The sequence below is a fragment of the Centruroides sculpturatus genome, unplaced genomic scaffold, assembly GCF_000671375.1.
Source record: "Centruroides sculpturatus isolate CEXI.00-Female unplaced genomic scaffold, Cexi_2.0 scaffold171, whole genome shotgun sequence".
Lineage (NCBI taxonomy): Eukaryota > Metazoa > Arthropoda > Arachnida > Scorpiones > Buthidae > Centruroides > Centruroides sculpturatus.
The window spans coordinates 70,271-86,629 of NW_019384470.1; the positions used below are offsets into that span (position 1 = coordinate 70,271).

Sequence of the window (16,359 nt, forward strand, 5' to 3'; positions counted from 1 at the left end):
TAATAGAGAGGTTGAGGCGCACGTTTTAAACGTGTAAACGTGTACGTGTGACGTTCGGCGCCGCTTTCCCGTAAGCCTAAAAGTTTGACAATGGTGTTTGGATAGTCGGTGGAATCACGCTCGACATTCCAAACACCATCGTCAAACTTTTAGGCTTACGGGAAAGCGGCGCCGAACGTCACACGTACACGTTTACACGTTTTAAACGTGCGCCTCAACCTCTCTAATATCTAAAAAATTCAATACCTAAATGTTATAAACTTATTTAAAATACATAAATTCCCAACAATAAAGTAATTTTAAACTTACAATTTCTGGATTTTTAAATACATTCATAAATCCAATATTTTTAATAATATTACAAATGCAACCACACTCCTGTTTTTAAAAACAATATAAATAAACAATTAAATTACAAAAGTTGATTCGTTTTATGAAACCGTGTTTTCGTATTTATTTACTATTGAACACAAGACTGTGTTATTATTAAAACACTTGGCGTTTATCTACTTTATTCGACTGAATAAAGTGGATAAACGTCAAGTGTTTTAATAATAACACAGTCTTGTGTTCAATAGTAAATAAATTACAAAAGATTGGTTTAAACATATACCAATAGACTTACCAATAGACCTGATTTCTCGTTTTATACTTTACCTCCATCCCCCTATCGATGATTCAGTTCCATGATTGTGTATTTCTCTCCCTGTGTTGTTATTTATTCTGTCTTTTTGTGTAGCTATATGGATGTGTTCGTACAATTGTTTTTTGTAATTATTTTTCTTTTTTTTTCTTTACTTTTACACTGTTTATATTTATTTCGCATCCTGTTGAATTACAATGTTTCGCTGCCGCATAATTTGCATAATTGTCTTTTATTGAACGAATATGATTTTTAATCTTATTTATAGTTTTCTTTTTGTTTAACTCATGTATGTTTATTTTTCTGATTACAACTACAATTGTGAGAAGACAGGACACCGTTACTTTCCGTCTAGCTACACGTTTACCCTGTCGGATCGTTAAGGTCCTTTAACACCATAAGATTTTTATGTTTTTGGACTCAGAGGGCATTGAAACGTAGTGAAGTGAAAAAATAATTCGGATTTTTTTATGTGTATAGATGTGAGTGTGTGTGTAATAGGACGGGTTTTTGTTCACAGAAATTGAAACTTAGTAACTTTAGGTCGAAAGTTTCTAAAATTATGCAGGAAGCTTAGTGTATTATAAGAATTAATGCTGTTAAATTTTGATAATTAAATTAAAAGCTTAGTGACTGGGAAGATAAACGGTCGTATGCCATATTTGCAGTAGAGCAGGAATTAATGATGTTTGATTCCTCATTATTAGCATTTACAATATTTCTTTTATAAATCCTATCCCTAGCATCAAAATTAAGCATTTCGCCATTATATAATAGTTAAAACTATAAAAAAGTTTTTAATATAAGTATCATGATGGCGCCATCAAACCTAGCAGGGAAAGTTAAGCAACTCGTTGCTGACTTGTTTTTCTGTAATTTGTGTTCAAATACCGAATTGTTTGAGTTGAAAGCAGTTTGAGTACCGAAATACCGCCGTATTTCGTTCGCCATTTTTACAAATGATTAAGTATAACACCTACTTAAATATATTTAAATAAACATTATTAAATACGAAGATTATACTACAAAAAAAGGACAAAGAATCCTAAAGGCTAAAGTTTCAAAGCAATGACAAAAACTTATGTTAAACCGAAACCGGAAACCATGTTGTAGAAGTGCAGTATTGCCCGACAAATAACTGCACTTCAATAGATATTATTAAAGGTTTCATTTGTCTTCGTTTAATTGAATTTATAAATCTGCTCACAGTTTTCTTTCTTATTTGAAACGATTTTCAGTTTTAAGAAACCGGAGAAAATATAAAGCAAAATCATTGTCAAATCTGTTTAAGAGAATATTAAAAAAAAGTAATGCAACCTTGAAAACAATTCTCTTATCTACAACTAAAAATCCGCCTATTGAAACAGACAGGGAGACTTTTCCAAATCTTTTCATAAAATCTAAAAGCTGAAAATACGAATATAAAATATAAAATAATTATTTATTAAATGAATATACAGTACGAAACACATACCTTTAGCTTTCTTTTCAGTCCAATATCACATCCTGCGAATATTCTGACGTCTTGAAACGTATTTTCCATCTGCAACAGAAAATACAGTATAAGAATAAAATGAAAAACATGTCAATGGTGTATGTAGAATATAACTACCATAAATGCGAGCGAGCACAGCAGACATCCAGCTATTAGGCAAATACACGTGAATGTTATCATAAGTAAAAATATTAAATATTTAACGTAATAATGAAATTCCAAAAATAAAAATGCGTAGCAAAAAAAACTTGTACCCCAAAGGACAACAAAATAGATAATTACACATACTAAATTGTACTTGGTATTGAATTGTTGTATGAAAAGCCAAAGCTCTTCGTGATGCAACATTAATTCGTTTAGCTTATTCTGTAAATCTGAACCGATTCTTTTAATTAAAATCAGTTCTTGAGATAATTGTTCGAACTCTTGATGATCGATGATGCATATCAAAGCCAATATTAAAAAAGTAAAACCGAGTCCCCCTATAAGATAACTTATACCTATGCAACTTTGGATACTACAGAACACAGCTTCCCCACGAAATTTCTGTTTTTTCTCTATGTAAGGATAAATAACAAAAATTACAAGAATAACAGAAACAATTACTACTGTTATAATTATAGATGCAAGCAGTACAATTCTTTTCAATAAGTTGTAATTATTCTTCATTTTGCTACGAAAATTCTCGTTCTTTAACGCCCGTATCAATACCACTTTGGTTCTTCTCATGTATCCGAAAACAATACAATAACTGATAAATAGAGAAGAATATAACAATTTGAACAATGTGGAATGAGTTTTCAGTATATCAAATTCTCCGATGCAAATTGAATATTCGTCTAAACCCGGTATTGTTTCCAAAATAAGAAGAATTGTTCGTTGCCATAAACAAAATTCGATTATTCGAACGTATATATTCTTGAATTTTGAATTTTTACATACTCTAATTTTGTTATGGCAATTGCAAGATTCAAACGGATCTATCCCAAATATGAGGGCAATCGTCCAACAAGGACTGAGGAAACAGTTCATACACGTTCCTTCTTGTAAATTTGGGTTCATATTTATTTGTATCTTCGCTTCACGAAGCAAAATGATGCTCTGAATAAAAGTGCTTGTTATATAAAGTCATAATCTCTAAAAATGCCACGATATGAATTAATAATGATGGGTGACAGGTATTATTAATTTCCTGCCATATTTTCACTAGATATAATTGAAAATTAATTAGCTCAGTGCAGGTTTTATTTATTGGTCAATAGATTAAACATCGATGCTGAAGTATGATGTTATAATGCTTTAAACGTGGCATTTTATTTCTGGAAGATGCAGTGTATTATTTACAATAATAAAACAAAAATTCGGAAACGAGTTGCTTAACTTTATCCAGCAACTGTTAAAACGGCGTATATGACGCTATCTGTTATGACATTTTATCATTAGACACTTTTTGTAATTTTTATAAAATGGCAAAAATTTTTATTTTCAGGATACAGATGTGTTTCATATAAAATTGTAGTTGCTAATAACAAGTAAAATCGTCATCAACACCATTATCTACCCATACTTTCGACCTTTAATCAATAACATTTAAGAATTCGCAAACAAACTTCGAATTTTTTGCATTTCTCGATGTTTTGACTCCAAAAATGGATATTCTTCGAGTGTCGTTTTTTGCACGATTGCCATACTTTCCCTCTGTTATATATAACAGAGCAGGAACGTCAAAATAAATACATAAATTGAAGTGAAACCTTTAATAAGTGATTCAGGAACAACTGAGAATATAATTAATGCAATATCAATGCTTAATGAATATGCATTATCGTGTTTACATTATTGCTAATGTAAACATTGCGAGATTAGTCAGGTAAATTGGTTTACTATATGCGTGTAGTAAACCACTTTCAACTTCCTTTTTAATTTACATAAGAAAACTCTATTCTTTTTTCAGTTTTTCTCGTCTTTATACTAGATGATTATCACAAAATAAGAGAATACAGTAGAGCGTCGATTTTCCGAAAGTCAATCATCCGAATGAATTCCAGTCGGCAAATTTAAATTTTCGCCAGTGCTGTGGCGCTTCAATCTTTGGCTATGTCTTGGGCTACTCAAATATTTTACGTTTTTGATACTAAATTAACTTCTCAAGTATAATTTTTTATTATTTTTATATTTTTAAATATATTTATTTTGTTTGTACAAAATAAAAAAATAATTTTTAACGATACAATAGTCTTTGTTAGGCTTAACATCGACGAAAATTCAACGCGAAGCGACACGCAACGGATAAAAATTTTTTCGTACGTAAATCAGTTATCCGAAATATCAGTTATCCGGACAACCCCAGTCCCCAATTGATTCGGAAAATCGACGCTCTACTGTATTAGATTTTTATCATTTTTAAAATTAATAAGTTATATATTCAACTGTCCGAGGAAATTCGTTTGTTCTGAAACACAGAAGCGTGAATATCATGAGGTTCAGTCATAGATCCAAACTTTTAACTTTAAATTGCCTAGACCCACAGAAATAACGGGTTCTTTTTTGTATATATGAATGTTCGTGTATGGAACAGAGCAAGGTTTTGTTCACCATCTTTGAAACTACCGTGCTTTTTATCAAAAATTTCTGAAATTTTGCAGGGAAGTTTCTGTATCACGGGGATTTATGCTTTTAAGTTTTGGTGGTTGTTGAAGGTCGAAGAGGTGGGCAGCTAGAGGGGATCGTGTGTTGTATGTCGAGTACGGTCGGATGTAGTGACGATTGGTTGTTATTAGCATTTACAATTTTTTTGTATGACTAATCTCCACAACCAATATAAAGCTTTTCGCTATCTCATAATTAATAAGAATATATAAAGGTTTTTCATATTTGAATTATTAAAATACTTGCATAAAAAATAATAATTTTTTTTCTGAAGATTTAATTAAATCTTCTAGCCAGTTTTTTACTGTTACTTCTGAGTTGCACTGTAAAAAGAATTAAAGAATAAACTCAAAAAATTATTATTTTTTCATGTAAGTCTTTTAATGCTTCAAATGAAGTTAAATCTCTGCTATGCTGTTTATGCGAATAGATACACTGGTTAGGTTTTTTATGATAAAGTAACTGGCGCTACACACGCTGTTTTTAATGTTGCCGGGAAAGTTAATCAACTCGTTTCTGGATTATTTGAATTATTTTTACATTAGAAATTTATATATATCTTACTTAATTCATATTAAATTAAAACAATACGAATATTGTCTAAATTGATGAATAGAAGTACTATTTTCATAATACTCGTTTCTTTCTTTTGCAGAATGGATAATTTTAAAAAATTGAGGAAATGACTCATCTTAGAAGTCGAAATTGATGTTTGAATATAGTCAGCAAGTCTAAGAAGCCTCGAGGAAAAGGGTTTACTTCTAAAAAAAAATAAATATTTTTTCTGCAGGGGTTATCTTCGTCTTTCATCTTTATCTTCACCATCCCAAGACTCATTTTTTCATTTCGATTAAATGAAAGTTTATAGAACAACCATTGTGTGATGTCTACCGTCGACAAAGTGACAACAAAAAACACAAGACAGTGTTTTTCGAGTTTAAAATTATTGTATTTGATTTTATATAACTAAAAAGATTATCCTAGTAAGGGTTTATCACATTCAATATCTAATCTAACACATTTATAAAATTTTATAGTTTGTACGCAATTTAAAAAATTTTTTAAATGTTTTCGATTGGGCAAACTCTGTGTGATAAACTCTTACGCACGATAACCTTTGTAAATATAAATCAAATGCTATAATATAGTAGAATGGTTAGAAATAGGAAATTCGAGTGCAAAGATAAATTTCTGTCTTGCTTAAATACTTTATTGCTTATAAAGTATACAAGAATTAAAACTAAATTGTTTGCAAAACAAATGGTAAACCGACTTTTGAGCCACGCTTTTTATAAAGCGAAATTTTAATACATAAACATTTTGATTTTAAAGACTTTTTTAAAATTTAAATATACTTTATACGAAATCATTAAACTTTTATCAATATACATAGTAAATAAATGATTTAAAGAAATCACAGCATAAAATAATGTTTGATAATCATAAAATATGAAATATAAACAAAGATAAATATATATTTTGGAAAACTGCAGAGTAGTATTTATATAAATTAGTTTTACTTATAATTACTACAGTTATATAAAGTATTTATACGATATATATCACTTTTGCTCAACCCTGGTTTCCTGCTGACGTCAATGAGTCTCATGCCCTGTCTTGATGCTACCATAGTTTTGCTGCGCCCGTCCTTTGAAAAAAATCTTTCTCCATAGAGCATAACAGAATTATAATCAAATCCATTAAATATTTTCATTTCATTTGGCGTAAACTTAACGAACTGAGATTCCATATCTACAAGTAGATTATAATAATGTATTAAACACAAATTTTAATTCATATATTTTGCAAATAATTGCTGAAATTGAGATTCTCTTACCTGGTTCTATATTCTCCCAAAATACTTTTATGTATTCATCTCTGTCAGGTCGATTCTGCTCGTGGTAGAAGCCAACAGCATGATTCAACTCATGAACTATGGTTCCAAGATTCCAGCAACCTTTTGCCAGTGATAACATTTGTTTTCCTTTATTTCGACCCACTGTCGAATAACAGCTAAAAGTATATAAATTAATTATAATAAGTTTGTTTATATTTTGTTGAGATTTTTGCTAAACTTACCCAGGATCTTTGAAAATTTTTACGTAATTTTCTTCGTTGGTTCTTTCTACAAATCGAACACAAGTATACAGTTCGAAATTCATCATGGCTACTTTTAATAATCGTTTAAGTCTTCTGTGAAGTACTAAAAATTTTAAAATGAGACATTAAAAGATATATATTTCAAAGATTTTAAAACAATTGGTAACGAATTTTTACACAATCCTCTTTCAATTTCGTATGGTATGAATCCTCCTGGCCACAATTCATAATTATTTATAACTGCACCCCTCGTCTGAAAATGTTTAATTACAACGAGTAATTTGGAGTAACAAAGATTATTTTACATTTACACCACAACTATTTAATTTACATTATTCTATCGATTTCTATTATTACTTACATGATCGAAATCACCAATGATATCGCCACCAAAAAGATCGGGATTTTGCATAAGTAGATCTGCGTCTTCTGAATTTACTTATAATTTTGCAAATTAATTAATGTATTGTGTAAAATACTAACAATGATTATGGGTTGAATAACCTTACCTTCATAATGTTCCTGATTTGGAATGTTAGAAAAAGCCAAGAGGAAGATCGCTAAACAAATCATTTTTAAATATTACAGCTCGAAATGGACGTAATGAGCTGTATTATAAATAAAATACTATGTACACTGATGCAGTTTTGTTTACAAAAATAAAATATTTGTTTATATCAAATAAGTGCAGAATAAGCATTTAGATGTTTTTCCAGCTGTCATGTGAAAGAGAAAAAAAGTACACCGATCGGTCAAAAAATTATCTCCTAAATTTTCATATTTTTGGATTCACAAGGCCTTGAAATGTCGAGAAATAAAAGAAAAAAATATTTTCTGTATGTGGGGATGTTAGTGTGTGTTGATGTGTATGTGTGGAAGACACGAATGTGTTACCAAGTTTAAAAAACTTTTGTGTATTAATACTATTAAATTTAAGTGGATAAAAGTCAAGAGTTTGGAGAGATAGAAAGAGATAATGTGTATTATTTGGCGTGATCTTTCGGTTTACTTTTACGAATACAGATTACAGATCAAGATAACACGAAAAGATATACAGGAAATCGTTGTTGGTTCGAAATTGAAGAGACGAAATAATCGCGACTTCGTATTATCGAGTTTCGAATTATTTGAAATTAACATATTTCTATACAATATACCAAATACCACGTAACCGATTAAGAAAACGGAATACGACTTCGTATACAGAAGTCTATATTCGTTAATTAATAATTAATATATTAATTTAAATAAACTGCAGGTAAACAGCACATATCCAGTGAGAATCTTATAGATTTTATAAAAAGTAAATGTAGCCAAAATTATATTTAAATTGACCCAAATTGTAGTATGTCGTCCAAGATGTAGGAGACTAGAGTCTTGCAAATATCTCAATCTCCAATCTTGCAATCCCAAAACCAGCCGTATTTTATAAGATAAGAGAAAAAGAGACTCCATGGGTAAGGATACATCCAGAAAACGTATTACAGGTACTGTAAAAGCAATGCCGTATTGAGCAGATTAGAGTTGTTTTTCATAAAAGAGCTTTTTGACTCGAAAATTGTTAAAACTAATAATTTAAATACAATAGTATAGATAGTACAGACTTAACACACTGCTACTGGTAACATTAAAATGACACTTCTATCATCAGAATGCAACTTTATTACTGGTATGCATTTCGGTACACAAGACTCTAATCAGCCATACGTAAAAATATATAGGTATGTGGAATATTAACAAATTCGTTATAGAGACAAATTCGCAGAGAAACTAACAACAATTACAATTGACAATTTAGAACATACCTATTTAACAATTATTTTTCCCCACACTGCTATGATAATTAAAATATAAACAGGGTAAGTGGCACTATCATAACCATGAGTAAGAATACAGGTAATACTACTATTTATTTAAGAATGTTGGCGAAGAACGTATGTGAATAATAAATAATTATAATTTAGTATTTAGTATTTGTTAAAAAGTTAAACAATTGAAGAGAAAATCAACTTTGAACAGGGAAGTTCATAAGATTTTATCTGTGATAGCGTCTGATAACGAAGAAAGAAAGAAAGATATCTATTTTGTTGACAATTATTACTACTTGTACTATTCGTTGCAAGCGTTCTGTGAATTGCATAGATCCATGTTTTGAGACATCATCAATCGAGAACAGTGAAAGTCCGGAAAAAGTTTCGTGTGTGTATGGGTGAGTACATGTGTGTGCGTGTATTTGTCATCTATTTCATTTAATGTCTCAGTTGAGGTAAAGATTAAGAAATAAAAGTTAGCATGGTGACTTCTGAATAAGTGACATTAAGGCTGTTAAATTTCCGTGGTTAAAGATCGAGGACATGGTGAGATACAAAAGTGTTATATCGTGTATCAAATCTCATAAGAAGTTGAACTTAACAAAAATTTTACTTGTTATTATACATTTACAATTTTTCTAACACTCACCACTACCTTGAAAATTACCATCTTTTGCTAATTTATTAAAATAAATAATAAAATTTTTTTTAAAATGTTTTCGAAATAAATAAAATTGTGTATGCCATAGTTTGTTATTATTAATTTAATAATTCACAAGCTGTTCGGAAATCAACCTCCTATTGGCTGGTTTTCGAAGAGCTTATGTATTTTGCAAACATGGTTGACTGCAGGACGTGCAGAAATAAGCTGTCGCCTGTTGTTTAGTGTTTAATGCGTGATCTACATGAAGCAGAAAATATTAGCTAGTGTATTCGAAGTTCCTGCCGAATATCTGGCTCAAGTTGTAATTCACTACTTGCAAGTTATAGGACACAATGACACCGAAATCTATAGGAGGATGAGTGCCATGTACGGAAGAATTCATAGGTAAAAGTTATCTGAGAGAATTATCGAGAGAGGTGAAGACATGTAAATGATAAATGTAAACAAGAAACACAGTCTGTTGTGACTGATGATCTTGTGTCAACTGTACAAAGTGATTTGTGAGCGTTGCTTCTTCACAACTTTGAAAATATCTTGTAATTTTCCCACAATTGGGTGAATATTACGCTATGAGATTGTGACTACAACTGTAGGTTATCACAAGTTTTCTGCCATGAGCGTTTCCAAATATTTCACAGAAAATCGCAGAATGAAGCAAATGGGGTTCATGTAACGGTGAAACGCAGGTGGAAGTGCCTTTCTGGACAACATCATCATAACAGGTGACAAAACATGGGTTCACTTTGAGAGCACGCAAACAAAGGAGCAATCAAAGCAGTAAATGCATACGACATTGCCAAACAAACCGAAGAAGCTTAAACCAACATTGTTAAACAATAAGCTACAGTCTAAATATCACTTATGGTAGCTGTTATTTCGTTATGAATGTGTCTCTTTAATCCGATCAATTCAGTTCGGTAGACTATCGATACAGCTTTCAGGTTAGATACTTCTTTTATTGTTTTGACATATGCATTTCGGTTCAATACTACAAATTCAGTTAAATACTACAAATTGTTAAAAAACACAATTAGTAACATGACAAATTCTTCGCCTGTAGTATTGAAGAACTGTAGAACTGACATAAAACTATTGTATTTAAAAATTGTTACACTTAAAATAGTTTATGTCATGTTCCAATATTTCTATTTACTTCGTAAGAATAACCAACCTGTTTCCTCTATCCATTTGTATCCAATATTCTTCTAAATATCACTTATGGAAGCTGTTATTTCTTTATGAATGTGTCTCTTTAATCCGATCAATTCAGTTCGGTAGACTTCGGTAGAGTATCTAACCTGAAAGCTGTATCGATAGTCTACCTAATTGAATTGATCGGATTAAAGAGACACATTCATAATAAAATAATAATAAAGCTACAGTCTTTTGGCTACAGTCTTTTGGGACCGTAAGAGAGTGTTGCTATTAGTTTATGAAGCGAATTACAACAATGAATACAGATGTATATCGCAAACCCCTGAAAATGCTTTGACAAGAAACTCAGAAACAACGTGGAGACGTGTTGACCGCCGACATTGTTTTGGTCCACAAAAATTCGTTCAAGATGTTGATTTAGACAATTTAATCAATCACTTTTAATTATTTTATTTTCATCACCATTGCCAAACGCGTTATGCCAGTTGTGTAAGAACTTCTTATAATGCAAGTGCTACCAGCCAACAGATTACTATCAAATGTGAGATCTGATATAGCGAAAGCTGGTTATAACTGTCATCAATTGTCGTCGTGATATAACGAAATCAAGCAACAACTATTCATGTGGGTTATGTGGGTTGCTAAAAAAACTCCTATAATTTGGTAAAACGTCATCACCGACTCGTGTAGCGACAGTATTAGTCGAATCTAGACCAATAGCGGATATTGTACAAACCGTTGAGTTTAAACGAGCAGCGGACCTACTAAAAACCATTTATTATTTAACGTCCATAAAATTATATTTATATTAAGGAAACACTCCTTAACCTTCTAAGGAAGAGTGCCAGAATAGGTATTACTATAGGAGAAAAAAATTATTTTTTCTATTATCCATCTACGTCTGATCCTGACTATGCTGTTAAAAGTAAACCTCGGGTTAAAATACATGAAAATCATGTTGAAATTCTGCACTGTATACTGTAATGTAATGTAAAATGTAATGCAGTAAATGAAGATATAGAATTCTAATTCTACCTCTTCATATTGCCTAGAGTCAGATAACACTTTGTATTCTAAGGTTCATGGGAACACTATAAATATTGTCGAATATTGAAAGTGGAGAAGTGGCAATCGAGTTTATAAATCAAGAGCTAATCATCCAAAGAGTAATTATTGATAGATAAACTCGAATTGGAGATAGTAAGTTTGAACCAAAAGATGGTAGTCAAGATCTTGATTCCATCAACGACACTCCAGTAAAGAAAATGCCTCAAATTCCATTTATCCTACTTTTATGGCAAAAATAAAGGAGAGACTGGTTAGAAGATGAAATGCTTTTGTATAACTGGGTGCGGTTAATTCATCTTGTTGTTCCTTCATATGTTTCATCTGAATTCTGTAAACAAATACTTATCTTAGAAAATCATATAAAGAATAGGAAATTATATTTAGTTTTGAAAATTGAGAATTTAACTGTGTGTCCTCATAATATTTTTAGTTTGAGAGTCAAAAATATGACGAAATTTAAGTAATATCGAAGAGTATCCAAGCATGTCATATGAAACAACAAATGAAAAATCTACTGTGAGATCATCAACAGAAAAAATATATTTCTGTTGGTGATCTTGATCTAGATATCCGAATATATTTTCGGGAACAACGAGATCAAGTTCCATCTTAAAATATGCTGCTCTAAGTTCCACTTCCTGCGGATGCTTGCTCTGCTGGTGTTACAAAGTAACTTTGACGAGTCACATGGCCTGATACACTGTATTAAAATACAGTATTTGGCATGGAAAAAAAAATGTTATTCAGAAGTTCGCGTAAGAAACATCCCAAATAGCTACAAAACTCATTAAGTTACCAATAAATTAAAAGCGGGTTTATTTTATAACAAAAATAGTAATGTCAATCTCATTTCTAATACCTGTTTGCGTGATGAATCAATACATAAATTAACAAATATACAATGCTTATTATATTGATTGATGTTATAATTCGTAACAGATAAAACATGTTGAATTAGAATTACTTGAAAAATTAGGAGAAAGCGTAATCTTGAACATTCAAATAGAAATCGAATCAATAGAGCAACTTATGGACATTATAAAGAGAAACGACGCAAAGTATTAATGGATAAGAGAATCGTGAGAAAATAATACGATATTTTACGCAATTTAAAACTTATAAAACTCAAATTNTTAAGGAAACACTCCTTAACCTTCTAAGGAAGAGTGCCAGAATAGGTATTACTATAGGAGAAAAAAATTATTTTTTCTATTATCCATCTACGTCTGATCCTGACTATGCTGTTAAAAGTAAACCTCGGGTTAAAATACATGAAAATCATGTTGAAATTCTGCACTGTATACTGTAATGTAATGTAAAATGTAATGCAGTAAATGAAGAGATAGAATTCTAATTCTACCTCTTCATATTGCCTAGAGTCAGATAACACTTTGTATTCTAAGGTTCATGGGAACACTATAAATATTGTCGAATATTGAAAGTGGAGAAGTGGCAATCGAGTTTATAAATCAAGAGCTAATCATCCAAAGAGTAATTATTGATAGATAAACTCGAATTGGAGATAGTAAGTTTGAACCAAAAGATGGTAGTCAAGATCTTGATTCCATCAACGACACTCCAGTAAAGAAAATGCCTCAAATTCCATTTATCCTACTTTTATGGCAAAAATAAAGGAGAGACTGGTTAGAAGATGAAATGCTTTTGTATAACTGGGTGCGGTTAATTCATCTTGTTGTTCCTTCATATGTTTCATCTGAATTCTGTAAACAAATACTATTATATAAAATATAGAAAATTATATAAAGATAAAGAATAGGAAAGTATATTTAGTTTGAAAATTGAGAATTTAACTGTGTGTCCTCATAATATTTTTAGTTTGAGAGTCAAAAATATGACGAAATTTAAGTGATATCGAAGAGTATCCAAGCATGTCATATGAAACAACAAATGAAAAATCTACTGTGAGATCATCAACAGAATAAATATATTTCTGTTGGTGATCTTGATCTAGATATCCGAATATATTTTCGGGAACAACGAGATCAAGTTCCATCTTAAAATATGCTGCTCTAAGTTCCACTTCCTGCGGATGCTTGCTCTGCTGGTGTTACAAAGTAACTTTGACGAGTCACATGGCCTGATACACTGTATTAAAATACAGTATTTGGCATGGAAAAAAAAATGTTATTCAGAAGTTCGCGTAAGAAACATCCCAAATAGCTACAAAACTCATTAAGTTACCAATAAATTAAAAGCGGGTTTATTTTATAACAAAAATAGTAATGTCAATCTCATTTCTAATACCTGTTTGCGTGATGAATCAATACATAAATTAACAAATATACAATGCTTATTATATTGATTGATGTTATAATTCGTAACAGATAAAACATGTTGAATTAGAATTACTTGAAAAATTAGGAGAAAGCGTAATCTTGAACATTCAAATAGAAATCGAATCAATAGAGCAACTTATGGACATTATAAAGAGAAACGACGCAAAGTATTAATGGATAAGAGAATCGTGAGAAAATAATACGATATTTTACGCAATTTAAAACTTATAAAACTCAAATTAAACAAAAATTACAGCAGTTAGTAGATTATATTAAAAAAATAAATGTTTTTGTATTGTTTAATGCTAAAAGTTTGAAATATTTTAGTGTTTAATTGAAAAAGTTGGACCCCTCGATGTGAGTTTCTGTCCGTGATAAGGGGACCTTCCAGAAATGATTTACTATCTCTGGTGTCTGAACGCTTATCCAAGTGTTTGCCTTGCGTGGACATCTATCTGACGAAAAGGGATAAGAAGGGGTGTCTTCTGAGAGAACTCTGAATGAAAAAACTGGCCCCTTTTTATATGTTATACACTTGAAGACGACCTGAAAAACTCCACGAGACTAATCTGTTAGCCTGGTACTAACTGTTTTTAGTTTTATTACCCACTCGGCACTAGTGAGATCTGCATTGAAATAAATCGGATAAAACGCAATCATACGAACAATTCTTTAACTTTGAATTTGATTTTACCTGCTTGCTTTAATCGCGGGATAAAGTCATAATAATTGTCGCTACACACGTTCAAATAAATCGTAGAAATAGCCAAATCTTAAAATTTACTTCAGCCTTAAATGCAAATTATTAGAATTAAAATGGTCACTGAGCTGAAATCGATAAAACCTTTACTTTTTTTATAACTAAGGGATAATATTTCCGCAAATTAAATAGCCTATACTTTCTGTAGGAACATAAGAACATAACCAAAATTTCATCTGGATTAAAGAAAAATAGCAGGAGTTAAATGAAATCCACGTACAGGTAAACGAAGGCTTTTATATTATTAACGTATTTAAATTGTAATGTATGTTTTCAGACAGAAAAATTTCATAATTTATTTGCGTTACAGCAGTATTCTAGTGTAGCCTTATAGAATAAACAGTAACGGATATTTTGTTGGATGTTGCAGAATTTAAATTTACAAAAATTACATAAAATTATCAAATCAGATTTTACTTAATACATTTATATTATTCAATATATTAAAAAGTCGCGGCGAGTACGAATATTTTTTATCATTTTCTAATAATATTTTCTTATTCCTCGATATTTTATGCAAATAGAGCGCTGCATAAAAGAATTCGACAGAACAAAAAAGTATTGTTACAGAAAAACGAAACTCGATTACAGTGCTCATTCGACACTTTTAAAGGTAAATTAATTCTAGATTATACTCAAATATACATTTGTTTATTTGTTATAAAGCCATCCTAACTTTTTTTTTCAAGGTAAATTATGGCTTGCACGTGGAAAATAAGTGAATGTAAGATGTTTGTTATAATTTTATTGCATGGTTACTTGTGGGGAATGTTTGGTGGACTGGCAACTTCTCTGGCACGTAGCCCACCGGTTTATGAAAATGGGAAAACTAGTTTTGACAGTCGACTAAGAATATCGTTCTGTGCTCTTCACGGACTTCTTGCTATAGCGTTCACTAGCTGGTTTATTCTAGGGGAGTTTCATCGATCATCTAACGACAATGAAACTAGCAAAGAGAAGCAAGAGACTTCTCCACTGATCCCTGAACATGAAACTTCTTCCGTAGGTATACCATATAGACTCGGACATTCCAGGGAAATCGTGCCAAATGTGCATTATACTACATCTCAATCCACTGAAAGTAGGAATGCTGTTTCTTTCGAAGTAAGGGATGATCCATCTGAAACTGTCTTTTCAACATCTGAGAAGAGTTACGATTTCGTTGGACTAAATAAATGTCTGTTAAATAATTTCTTAAGTGAAACGGATCTTTACGCTGACGACGACGATGATGATTTCGTACTTGGTTCTTTATCCTTAGATAACTACAGTGACGATTAGCGTCGTGTGAAAATCGTCCAAGGTTTTACTTTGAATGTGAATTAATTTAAATATGACAAAATTAGACTTTTTTTGGTCTGTGCTTTTAAAAGCAATATTTTAACAAAGTTCATTTTTTAAAATATGTATTTACCAGTATTTAAAACTATTCTTCCTCGTTCTTTCTTATTCAGAATGTGTTTATATTTCGGTGAACAAAGATCTTATAAATGCTTATTTGAAGTGTATAAATATTTTTTGTATTCTGAAATTCGTTTTAAATTTTAATAAAATCGATTTTTAAATACCTGAATTATTATTACTTTTGCAAATTATTGTCTAGAGGTTTTCCCTTTTTTCCAATTGAAAGAAACTTTTTAGTTTTGTTAACTATAACTTTTAAATACAATATATTTGAATGAATTAAAATTTAAATCGGAAGTACTGCCAATGGACC

The 16,359-nt window shown here is 30.7% G+C and overlaps 2 protein-coding genes across 2 annotated transcripts; one reads left to right on the forward strand and one right to left on the reverse strand.

Annotated features, from left to right (window-relative positions):
• Positions 1-6,303: 6,303 nt before the first annotated feature.
• Positions 6,304-7,460, reverse strand: LOC111621124 (astacin-like metalloprotease toxin 5). Its single transcript, XM_023363195.1, has 6 exons — positions 7,397-7,460; positions 7,249-7,325; positions 7,055-7,140; positions 6,867-6,977; positions 6,625-6,800; positions 6,304-6,539 (listed from the first exon to the last, which is right to left on the reverse strand). The coding sequence occupies exons 1-6, from the start codon at positions 7,458-7,460 to the stop codon at positions 6,304-6,306; spliced, it is 750 nt and encodes a 249-aa protein (XP_023218963.1).
• A 7,707-nt stretch (positions 7,461-15,167) lies between these two features.
• Positions 15,168-16,145, forward strand: LOC111621139. Its single transcript, XM_023363208.1, has 2 exons — positions 15,168-15,255; positions 15,332-16,145. Exon 2 carries the CDS (start codon positions 15,339-15,341, stop codon positions 15,921-15,923), a length of 585 nt encoding a protein of 194 aa, XP_023218976.1. The 5' UTR covers positions 15,168-15,255; positions 15,332-15,338; the 3' UTR covers positions 15,924-16,145.
• Positions 16,146-16,359: the final 214 nt, after the last annotated feature.